Source organism: Opisthocomus hoazin, chromosome 20 (genome assembly GCF_030867145.1).
Source record: "Opisthocomus hoazin isolate bOpiHoa1 chromosome 20, bOpiHoa1.hap1, whole genome shotgun sequence".
Lineage (NCBI taxonomy): Eukaryota > Metazoa > Chordata > Aves > Opisthocomiformes > Opisthocomidae > Opisthocomus > Opisthocomus hoazin.
In genome coordinates, this window is record NC_134433.1 from 5,450,303 (window position 1) to 5,461,961 (window position 11,659).

At 53.3% G+C, this 11,659-nt stretch overlaps 1 protein-coding gene across 4 annotated transcripts in view; it reads right to left on the reverse strand.

Moving 5' to 3' along the window:
- RNF43 (ring finger protein 43) overlaps window positions 1–9,766 on the reverse strand; it is a 68,031-nt gene extending 58,265 nt beyond the window's left edge. For all 4 annotated transcript variants that reach the window (XR_012765919.1, XR_012765918.1, XM_075440284.1 and 1 more), the window contains exon 1: window positions 8,205–9,766. Coding sequence is in view for 2 of the 4 variants with exons in the window: in XM_075440284.1 (XP_075296399.1) it covers window positions 8,205–8,441 (237 nt within the window). In the remaining 2 variants the exon portion in view is untranslated. The remainder of the gene's footprint in view (window positions 1–8,204) is intronic.
- Window positions 9,767–11,659: the final 1,893 nt, after the last annotated feature.

The following is an 11,659-nucleotide window of genomic DNA, read 5'->3' on the forward strand; positions in this document are numbered from 1 at the left end:
TGGCCCTCATAAGGAAAACCGCCCCACGGCTGCGACAGGACTGGAGTGCCAGTCACCTTCCATATCTGATCCAACTCAAACCCAAGGTCTTCCTCCCCGAGCTTCTACAGTGCTGCAGCAGCAGCCTCGAGCAAATCCACCCACCTGAACGAAGGCCCCACGGAACTACAGCTGCTGCAGCGCTTTAGAAGTAGGAAGGGTAAATTCTATTCTTTCACGCAATTTTGAACTGGAATTCGCATACCTTTTGTCGAAACAATAGCAAATTTAACCCCCAAATGGCTTTACTCGCATGCGAAATCAGCATGTGGTAACTGAACCTGGTGGAAAACTTACAACGTGTTTTATAGAGTTTACAGACAGAGGAATTAATTCAGCTACCTGGTCAGAATTTCTGTACATGACGACCCACTGCAGTTCTGCTGCTGTCCTGAGCGCAGTAACAGCGTTGGATTCGCGGAGACCAAATGACTGAGATGGAGAACAAAAGAGATCAAAGGGCTGCTAATGCTCTTAACTACCCCCTTCAGGGTTAGGGAAGGGACGAGGGGAGAATCCCTCCGGTGATCCAGGCAGATGATTCACGTCTCAAGCTGCTGAGGAAGAGGATCCACACCCAAAATTTCAGATAATTTGAACAGGGTGGCTGCAGGGGGAAAAAGAGCGTCTTCCACTTCAGTCTGGCGACCCGTTCTGTCTTGTGTGCGGGAGCAGCCCATACAACCTGAGCATACGCGAAAAAATAGTCTCTCTGCTGCCTTTGGACACTGACCCATATGTTTTAGCGCCTTGTTTTGAGGCAGGGCCAGGCCCTGCTGCTCCTAAAAAAAGGGTGAATGGGTCCCAAGACAACTCTTGGCCAACTCCGGCCTGACCCATGCTGGCAGCAAGCCCGAAGCCGCGGAGCATGAGATGTGATTATGATTCCTTAACGCAGACCGAAAGCGGTACGGGCAAACGAAAGGCAGGACGACGCTCCCTGTTCTTTACAGCTGGTGGAATAAGGGAAAAATAAACCCATATTAATAAATAAATAAATAAATAAATAAATAAATCACAGAACTCAAAGACAGACGAGACCTCCACAACCATCCACACCACTTCTGCCTGCCTTCTACCCCGTCCTCCTGTCCGCAGCCAGTCTCGAGGCCTCGAACGGAGGGGAGCCCAAAAGGGTGATAAAATCTGACTGCGCCTTGCTCGAGCCCGACATCGGTCCCACACTGCGGTTCGGCTCACAGCTCTCCCTTGTTTGTGAACCAACACTTCACAAATCTGACTCCCGGCAGCCCCCGCAACGCAGATTTTTATGATACTGAGGATCGACAGACTCGAAGATCGAACTACACTGCACGTTCTCCTTTGTACTTATTGGTTACTTTTTTCTCTTTTCTGTTAAAACTCGCTTGTTTGCAGATTAAGACTTTTGGGGAAAGTCCACAGAAAGCTTTTGGGCATGCCTGAGAGCTCTATGCATGGAAAACCACAGAGATACAACACACAAAAACACATGTCCATTTTTGCCCAAAATCAAGTCTAACACAACAGAGTCCTCTTTGATCACACAAGGTTTGTGACGCTTGCTTTACTATGGCAATTCTGAAAGTTTTCATTTAAAAGTAACGAATTCACACGCGATTCAGAACAGCCTCCCACAACCTGCCCGAAATGCCCACCAAACCTCTGGGTTTCGGGGGGCACGGAACGCAACGTGACTTCTCTAACGGCTCAGAACCTCTCAGCCTGGCCACAGCCCGCTGAGGGCCGTTCCCCGCTCCTGCAACCTCAACCCTCCGCCAGCTTATCTTTGGGAAATGTCCACTTGCTCCTTGGGCGGATTCCAGGAAGGGTGTGCGTGGCCAGAAGTCCTCCGCGGACTGTCACTCACCCCAGCCCTGTTGATTTAACCTTCTGACCAGGTATCTTTGCTCTGCTGCAGTTGGGTTTGATTCTCCTCTTTACGCCTGCCCCATGGGCCTCCAGACCGGTGACCTTTTTAGCCCTGAAAATCTTCAATTCGGGATGGATCTACACCTACGTGTGTCATAAATGATTCTACCGGGACAACGACCAGCACCAGATGGTGCACTGGGGAGCTGGAAGACTGAGGTTTGAAGCCCTTCAAACTCCTCTTAACCAGAGAACAGCTTCCCACTGCGTGTTCTCAGGACCAGGGCAGGAGAAGACGTACCACGCCAAGCTCCAGCTCAGCCTTGGTGCATGCTCGGGAGAGGGACGGAAGTTCAGAAACGGCCTCAAAGCTCAGCTTTCTCCAGCAGCGAACTCTAGCTGAGACTCCCTGCCCTGTGTCTGGATTTCAACAGCTCACCTTTCAGACACGCTTCAGTCCGACACTAACACCGTACCAGCCGACGCTGCAGGTTACGCCATGCCAATCCTGCTCTCATACGTGCAATTTTTAAAAGACCTGTTTGGCCCAAGTGGTTTCTTGAACACTACTGATGCATTTGTACGGGGTTACTGCTGCCTTTTTGATTCGAGGCTTTGTATGTTTTCCAAGACTGCTTTTACTTTCCTGAGCAGTGTCTATGTCCCATCTGAAGCTGTTTGGTTTTTTTAAGCCATAAGAGCCATTTGTCTCACCGCTCCACTTCAGCGCAATTTCCTGTTCTAAAGGTTCGTGTCAGAGTTCCACTTTTTGGTACTTAGGCAACGAATTTGATTACGCTGCGGTCAATGCAAGCGGCTCAGTCATTGCTAGCTTTTGAGTCAGTTCTTGCACATTACTTCACACTAAGTCAAGAAGATCTTTCTGTGTACTCTGGCACTCGCTGTTCCAAGAGGCAGAAATTGCTTCTTTGAACTGACTCTCATTGTGCTATCTGACCAGCTTATTCTCAGGTAATTTAAGTCCCCATTATCATTTGGTTAGACTTGCCCACTTCTTTGATCTCTGTCAACACTATGCACTCAACATCCTTTTGTTGATCCAGCAGCCAGTACTATCGAAGACCACTAATATATTTACTCTCGTACGGGTTGGGAGTGTAACCCTCTATAAGCAGTGAAGTAGGTGATTATAATTCTCCAATAGCACTGTGCATCGCAACATTGGAAACGCTCTCCATTTCCAGGATGGCCACGCTGGGTTCGCTGCAGCAATTTCAAGGGTTAATTATCATTGCTGGCATGAACACGCACCGTGCCTCTTGGCTGAATAGATCTAGGCTTGATTTTCAGCTTCTGAACTGTACACCTCAAAAATGGTGCTTCAGGGCCCTCCTCGAATTCTCACTCATTCCACCCTAAATAGAAGATTGACTTCCAAAATAATGTTTTTTAAATCATTGATTTCTTTGGGGGGAGAGGAAAGGGGATAATCCTCACCCTTAGAGTTCCGAGCCTTCAGGGAGCTTGTTCTGCGTCCTCAAGGCTTTTTCCTGCGGTCGTAGGCTAAAACAACGCTCTCCGCGGGTGAACGAAAGTTGACTTTCTCCTACACTCACCTAACTACGTAACTGCTACAATTACACGGAAGTGAAACAAAGTATTGTGAGCCCTGTGATAAAATCATGCACGTTGGGAAGCCTGACTACACGCTTTCACCTCCTAGATCAGACGACTGCTCCACACTGACGCGTCTGTCCCGTGGGGAGGCATGCAGGGCGATGGGTGACGGATGATTGCTTTGCCTTCTCTATTGTAAATAGAGTCGTTTAAGTTTATTTATCTCTTTTTAAATATCATTGTCTGGGGCTTTTCCCAAGCTTTCAACGCTCTTTCCAAAACCCCAGCCCCAGAACCAGAGGCTGTAACAATCCCAGCCGCACCACACAGACTAACGGTACCGTCCTTCCCCTTGTGTACAGGACTGGGGTTATGTACACTCACAGAAAAAAAGATACTGATGCTCAGTTTTAATTATGTATGCTTGGTTTTGTTTTGGGGTTTTTTTTTTGTATTTATTAAAAAAAAAAAACTTTGTGCTGAACTATTTCTCAAATAAAAAGTTTTTTTCTTCCGCAATTAGATTTGCATGTGAATTCTGTTGGAATTCAGTTTGGAAATATCTTAAATCTCTTTCTCTCAAGTCTCTACAGTGGCACTCTCCTTTTCTTTCCAAGACTTTTCTTATTTTCCTGTCTATCTATCTTCAAAGCAACATCGTGAACTCTCTCCAGTATCAAATGCAGACAGAGGCATGGGCAAGAAGGAAACCAAGACTTCTTCCTTGAAATCAGCTAACAGAACAGCAAAAATACCACAAGCAGAGGCTGCAAGAACTGCCTGAGTGATGGTGATACGGGGAGCTGATCTACGACACAGCTATAGGAATTCTAGGTCGGAGGGCACGTTGGATCCTCCTCTGCTCATGGACTGCCCGTAACCAGCAAGACCCAGATCTGCTCTTTCCAGCCAACTGGTCCAAAAGGTCTGGTTCTTCCACCATCAACGCAGGGCAGCGTTTCCACCTCCCCAGGACTTCACTCCGCAGCACAGGCGGCTGCAGTAAGCTCAGAGACCCAAACCTGCAGCCGTCTGGAAGCTGCGAACCAATTCACCACGCTCCTTCTCCTGCATGAGGCAAGAGCTAACGCTCGGAGCACTCTGAGCCAGCTCGTGCTCCCAACAAGCTGGCAGACGATTTCTGCAAGAAGGCTAAGGTGTTGGGTTTTTGACCTAGAAAGTCTTAAGCGGCTCTGCCTACTTGAGAAATTCCTCTCCCTTTGCATCACACGGCACCGTGCTGAGTGCCAGAGGTGACGCTGCCTGGGCTGAACTGGAAGGGGCCGACGGCAGGAAGGTCCCGGGCGCTGCCCGGCACCCACCCGCTCGCCCAGCACTGCTCCAGACCTGCAGAACTCCACAGCCAGGGACTTCCCAGAAGAACCGGTCACAGGGGCAAGGAGTGCAAGGAGGAATTCGACATCGGAGTTGTTTTATTATAGGTAAAGAAGATTATTTTACAAGTTAGCTTCTAAGAATGTAACACACTATGATCAAAGGCTGTTTCTGTAGACCATCCTAGAGAACATCAATATATTGCAATTGCAAACGCAAGTGCAGGCTGGGCGGAGAGAGCAGCCCTGAGGAGAAGGACTTGGGGGTACTGGTGGATGAGAAGCTCACCATGAGCCGGCAATGGGCGCTTGCAGCCCAGAAAGCCAACTGCATCCTGGGCAGCATCACGAGAAGCGTGGCCAGCAGGGCGAGGGAGGGGATTCTGCCCCTTTACTCCGCTCTCATGAGACCCCACCTGGAGTCCTGTGTCCAGCTCTGGAGCCCCCAACATAAGAAGGACATGGAGGTGTTGGAGCAGGTCCAGAGGAGGCCACGGAGATGATCAGAGGGCTGGAGCACCTCTCCTACAAGGACAGGCTGAGGGAGTTGGGGCTGTTCAGCCTGGAGAAGAGAAGGCTCCGGGGTGACCTTAGAGCAGCTGCCAGTGCCTGGAGGGGCCGACAGGAAGGATGGAGAGGGGCTTTTCACAGGGGTGTGTAGGGATAGGACAGGGGGGAACGGCTCTAAACTAAAAGAGGGCAGATTTACATTAGATGTTTGGAAGAAATTCTTCACCATGAGGGTGGTGAGGCCCTGGCCCAGGTTGCCCAGAGAAGCTGTGGCTGCCCCCTCCCTGGCAGGGTTCAAGGCCAGGGTGGACAGGGCTCTGAGCAACCTGGTCTGGTGGAAGATGTCCCTGCTCATGGCAGGGGGGTTGGAACCAGATGAGCTTCCAACACAAAACCATTCTATGATTCTATGAATATGGCAGGAAGAAATGAAATTGAGACAGTGTTCTGGTAGAAGTAGGTTTGATGAGGCTCCATCACACACCTGCTGGATTTTCTATATTAAACTAAGAATGTATTTCTAAAAGTATATTGACTGAAACGCTATGAAGATAATTAGAAGTTAAAGAGAACTTTCTTGAATATAGGGCTAATTCTGCGCCACATATCCTTGAGAAACCTTCTTACACCACTGAGCTAAGAGCATGGCTCTGAAAACAGAACTGAGCCACCCGCTCTTCCTTCCCAAGCGAAGCCCTGCGGTTCGTGTTCCCCGACACGCACAAGGGCTGACCGCATCCTGCGGGGCCTGACAGCACCAAGCAGACCAGTCCAAGACTCGTGTACAAGTGAGACTTCTTCGCTCCTTCACCGTAAAGATCATCGTGTTGTGCACCTAAACTGAACGCGTGATGGAAGCACGTGTGGCCAGGCTGAAGTTTATTGAAGGAAGAGTTCCGATGACATCAGTTAAGCACGTGACCTAAAGTTTTCGCAAGATCAGGATGTTGACAACCACACGTAAAACGCGATGTCCCACCAAAGCCTAATTCAGGTGCATTTAATATTCAACTATCTAAACGCAAACTAAAAATAGTTCTTCCCGCTAATCTCTCACTTCTTGTGCACCTTCACAGTTAGGGCTCCGTTTCCCGTTTTGTCTTTCCAGCGGCAGGAACCCGCTGCAGGATCGGGACCCAAACAACTTTAAACATCGTTTTATACCCCGAGTTTCGATGCGCAGTGGCAGAATTGGAAACTGCACCGTAAGCCACAGGCGAGAGGTCACGGGTACGCCGGGCCAAGCTCTCCCCGCGCCCCGCAAACATGCCGCTGCAGGAGGCACAGCCTGGCCCCCCGGCCCCAACGCCGCCAGCTCAGCCCGGACCCGGGCGATTTTCCGCGCCGGATTCAGAGGGATACGGAACGGGAGCGATCGCCTGCGCAGACGCGGCGGCGGGATCGAGGCCCAAAGACACCCGCAGCGCGGGTCGGACTCCGCGTGCGCCGACGCCGCGGATTCGAGTAGCGCTTCCCCAAGCCTCTCTGCTTTGGGGATGATTTTCAAAGGATGGAGTCCATCCGTAAATCCGACACTGTGCACGACGCAGCGTTCGAAACACCTCCTTCGCGCCGCGGAGGGGGCTGCGGTGAGGGCAGGCGGCACAAAAACCCCGTCGCTGCGTTCGGTCCGGATGCCCCGCGAGGGAGGTTATCGCCGTCCCGGCCCCAGCAGGTCCACGCTCTACACTCTCTGCTCCGTTGCAACACCGCCGCGGTTTTCGTAAGCAATAAATATTGACTTTCCTGGACATTGCCTCACGACAGACCAGGACCTTGGATATATTTGTCAAAGATTTTTTTTTAGCTGGGTAATATAGTTTTATAGCACAGCTTTCGTTCCGAGCAGTTCGAAAGGTGTGGAAAAGCAGGCTTTATGAGCGCCACAAACTGCCCATTTTCCTCTGCAGACAGGTGACCGTGTTCTAAAGCCGGCTTAACTGTGCTTCTTTTCTTAGAAAACCCTACAAAATTTATTACTTTAATTTAAATTTCCAAGCTACAAATTTAATTAAGATTACAACATACTGCATTTGGGAAGTCAAGACTGGAAAAAGCCACGCAAAAAGTACGATTTAATGCCAACGCAGGCTATTTTGCCACTTTTTGTTGTCGGGAACCAAGCACGTGACTGCCCAGCAAACCACCAGCAGCAAGCAGAGAGCGCGCACCAGGGCTCCAGCAGCTGAGCTCCAACCTCAGCAGACGCAGGAGCTCGGTCTGCTCACGGTCTGCTCAGCTCTGTCTGAGCCTCACGGCGAGCTGTTCCGACACTCTCTCCTTAGCAAAGCTCAGAAACCAGCACCAATCTCACACCCCAAAAGCCGTGGCGGTGCCACCAGAGGAACCACCGTAGGGGTAAAACTCAGCTCTCGGGCACAGGCAGCGCGTAGGACACCCACCAAGCCGGGTCGGTCATTCTGGTGGGCACGGTCTGGGCACCTGCTTCGCCTGGGACAGAGCCCCAGCTACCAGCAGCAGCGTGGAGGGAGCCTTCACGCGTTTCACAAGAGACAAAATCATCACGCTTTCTCTCAGATGTTCAGCGTCCCGACATGTGACTCGACGCACACAGCTTTATAACATCAATTAAGATATGCAATAATCTTCACAGGATCAACCGACCACATCCAAAACGCGGCGTTAACGCCAGCGCGGCCACAGCTCGCGGCCGAGCGCAGGACCCCCCGCTCGCAGCAGCCCTTCTGCCTCCAAGCAGGGCGCAGGCACGCGGAGGAAGCAAACACGCAGGCAGACAGCTCAGAGAAATAACGCCCCGTCGCTTCGGTTACAAACCCGGGAAATCCCGTCCGACGCGCCGCGGCGGGGAGAGAAAGGGGGGAGAGCGCGGGAGCGGGCGGCCGGGGCTGGATGCAACGCAGCGGCTCTTACCTGGAGCAGCTTCCCCTCGGCTGGGGTCACCTCGGCGACGTTGGCAAACTCCCCTTCCAGCACGATGGGCTCGACCTTCAGGGGGATCACCCGGATGATGGCCTTCTGCGCGGCCGCCCTCTCCGACTCGACGGCCGCCGCCAGCGCCCGCCCGGTGTGGCTGAGGCCCGCCTGCAGGCTCGCCATCAGCAGCCACGGCCAGAGCAGAGCCCGCTGCGGCAGGGGGCCAGCACTCATGCTACCAGCTGCAGCGGCGGGCTCCAGCCACTCATACCGCTCGGGAAGGCGTCCTCAGCCCGCGGCGAAGCTCGTCGGGGGGTCCCAGCGGCGGGGAGGAGGGCGAGAGGGGAGGGAGAGGGGCGCAGCCGCCAGCGCTGCTCACCGGACAACCTCTCCGGTTCTCGCCATCGCCGGTTCTCTTCCTCGGTGCCACGTGCTCAAAGGCCGCTGGGAGCTCAAAGGCATATTTTAAACAAACAAACTAACTGGGAAAAAAAAAAAAAAATATCCTCGATGACGAGTCCCTCCTTCAGCAAATAAATCCGGAAAGATCAGCGAAACGGGTTGCAAGCAAGCAATCAGTTCAGGCGCAGAGGCTGCGCTCGGAGCTCGCCGCTCCCGCAGGGTCGGGGCACGGGGAGCTCTCCCCGCGGACGCGGCGTCCTCGCGGCTCCCGCCCAAGGGCTAGCGGGGTCCACAGGTTCAGAAAATCCATCTCCAGCACCCCCGGGAGACACCTCGCCTTCTCGCCAGCATTTCCCACAGCACGAGCTCGAGCGCTTCGCCTCCGGTGTTGCCTGCAGCTGTCGGTACCCTTCGCACAACTCACGCCGGAGGTGTCTCTTGAATTTACGGTGAAAACCAAGCTCGCGTCTGTACCCCGCTCCTCCAAGCCGAGTCGATGGCTTCCATCCTTCCCGTGCCAGCAGCGCTTCATTCGAGTCTGGAGACCAACTGGGCTTTCCTCCTAGCGATCCCCGCGTGGGGTCCGACGCCGGGGGCACTTCTCGGCGATAATCAACGCAGCGCGGAGCTTCTCTTCGCAGCTTCAAGCTCCCGGGAAACAAAAAGGCCCCGAAACACTCGAAAAGCGTCGGTACGGAGCCGACGGGGCACCAAGCAAAAAGTCACAGCGTACCTGGCCTCTGCGCGCGCCCCAGTTCCGGCGCGGCCGCTTCCACGCACGCGTTCGGCAGATCCCGGCCGAAGGCCCCGCAAAATCACGCGCGGGGTTCCGCGGTCCGCCCGGAGCTCGCGTGGGGCGTCCCAGGGGGTCTTCGTCTCCGGGGGAATTTAGAGTATTCCCAATTAAAACAAAAGTCGCGACGGCCGCACGGCTCCGCAGCGGAGCAGCGACTGAGAGCGGGAGAACGACCCGCAAACCTGTCGGGACGCGCCCGCCGGGGCCGGGACGGAGGGAGCGGGGCCGAGAGCCCGCGGTTCCCCCCACGGCTCGGGGGAAGGGGGGGGCCCGGCGAGGCTGGGGCTTTAAGCAAAGAGAAAGCCGGGGTCGGGGCAGTGTAACGCGACCCGCCGAGCGCGGCAGCCCCGCAGCCCGGCCGGGGGGGTGCGAGCGGGGCCCGCAGCCCCCGGCAGCGACCCCCGCGCCTGCCCCCCGCGCAGCCCCCGCCGCTCCGCTCCCGCCGCTCGCCCGCACCGGCTGCAGGCGCGGGGAGCCGGCCGCGCCCCGGGACACGGGGGGGGGCTCTGCCCCGGCCCGGCCGGCGCTCCCCTACCTGCTGACACAACGTGAGGGTGGAGCGGCCGCAGCCACCGCCCCCCGCGGGGCCGGCACCGCGGGCTCCCCCTCCCGCCCCGCCACCCTCCTGCAGCACGGCCCGGGCCCGCACCGGGGGCGGGGGGGGGAAGCGGTGAGGGTTGAGCCGTGGCCTCTGGGTAAGGCCGCGACTGGAAATCCCGGAGCGGGGCGGGCTGGAGCGGGGCAGCCCCCGGCCCCGCGGCGGGGCTCCGGGAGGGAAGCAGGTTGGGGAGGGGGCTCCGGCCACCCGCAGGCAGACCCTCCCCGCAGCCGCTCCGCGGGAGTTAATACCTTATGCGGAGAAGGAATCCGTCCGCTTTCTTCTGCGCTGATCCCTGGGGTAAGGGCGAGCTGTGGATAAAAGCACCAGGAAGAAGCGCTGAAACACGAAGCACTTTTTTCAACCACGCGACTCAACCCTTCGTGGGGGAACACACACAGAAAACACAAACGCAGCACCTGTTTCAATTTAAAAATTTATTGCAAGTTGGTCTTACAAGGCTGCCTAAGCTGGGGTACAAAACAGCCTTATGATAAATCCCACCCTGTTCCCGTTAAAAAGAGTATCGTTAAAAATGTCTCGTTACAGAAGTCCTAGGTAGTATTTCCTGATGAAGCGCACCCCGGCGAAGGTGTCGAAACGCCAGACACGCAACCGAGAGCAACGCAAGGGTCGCGAGGCTCCGCACAGCATCACACCGACTCCCAACGCCTTCGCAAGGGCCCCGGCTCCGGTGCCTCTCACGGTCGGTCGGTGAGTTGGTTGAGGACATATCAAGTTTACATGTACACATATTCTGAAAGTGCTGTACTCCAGAAGATCCAGCTCCATGACTGTTTAAAATTAGCATATTAAAAATTTAAAATTTAAAATTTAAAAATTTTGAATTTTGAATTTCATCACCATGTCTTCACAATGAGACACTAAGGCTCCCCTAACTGAAATCTCCAAAAGTAGCAGATTTTTTGGTGGTAAAGGGGAGCAAGAAAAGTAAACCAAGAAGTTCCCGTTGTATTTTATTTACCTCTTTAATTCAAGAGGTAGTAGAGCCAAGTCCGGTAAGTGCTCTGGGGGACACACACAACTGAGGTGGTCCTCACAAATTCTCTCTGCTTTTTTCTTGTCCGTTTTGTTCAGGGTGGGTTATACTCTTACTGTCACTATAGATTTTTTATTCCTATCCTTATAGATATATTACATTTACATATATACAGATATATACTATCATTATATATTAGGATCTAAAGAAAAATATTAAAACAGAAGACTTCTGCACTGATGTAAAAAGCTCAGCAGCTGTCATATGTAATGGAAGCACTTGCTGCTGAAACAGAGCATTGGCTTAGGAAGGAAGAGCATTTCCTGGTTAATCACTCAAAATTAGCTCATCTTTCCTACAGCCACTCTCCTGAAATCCCTGACCCATCCAGACCAGGAATCTTGTGACTTTCCTATGCTTTTGTTTCATACACAATTCCCAGTAAAGGGCCACAGTGTGACTTCAAGCAAAGACAGCGAGAGTGACAAACACCATCTATGCTGACTATACTGCAGCTTCCAGATGCAGCACTAAAAAGAATTTGCTTCCTAGTAAGAAAGTTTTGAGGAAGTTGTTAAGACTCCTTGTTTATAAATAACATAAAGTTCATACCTCTATCTAAAGAATACAAATAGCTAAGTAATTACTTATATTAA